The sequence below is a fragment of the Penaeus monodon genome, chromosome 23 (genome assembly GCF_015228065.2).
Source record: "Penaeus monodon isolate SGIC_2016 chromosome 23, NSTDA_Pmon_1, whole genome shotgun sequence".
Lineage (NCBI taxonomy): Eukaryota > Metazoa > Arthropoda > Malacostraca > Decapoda > Penaeidae > Penaeus > Penaeus monodon.
Window position 1 is genome coordinate 15,459,541 of NC_051408.1, and position 265 is coordinate 15,459,805.

Sequence of the window (265 nt, forward strand, 5' to 3'; positions counted from 1 at the left end):
TTTTTTTTTCTTAAGAATCAAAATAGTTATAATGAACAAAATTAGGAAACTAAATTTATTGTCTGGAACAGGTCCCCCTGGCAAACCCGGCATCCCTGACATCGTGGACTGGGACGTGGACCGCGTCGACCTCAAGTGGGAAGCTCCCAAGGACACTGGTGGCGCTCCCATCACCAAATACATCATCGAGAAGAAGGAGAAATATGGAACTTGGGAAACCATTCATGAGTCGGAGGTGAGAAAGATATGGGTTTCCTGAATTGTC

The 265-nt window shown here is 44.9% G+C and overlaps 1 protein-coding gene across 1 annotated transcript in view; it reads left to right on the forward strand.

The window, feature by feature from the left end:
* The window catches only part of LOC119588147 (twitchin-like), a gene marked incomplete in the record, with an annotated part of 124,648 nt that overhangs the window by 83,443 nt on the left and 40,940 nt on the right, over positions 1-265 (forward strand). The window contains 1 exon segment of the mRNA XM_037936853.1: positions 72-235. Coding sequence (XP_037792781.1) covers positions 72-235 — 164 coding nt within the window.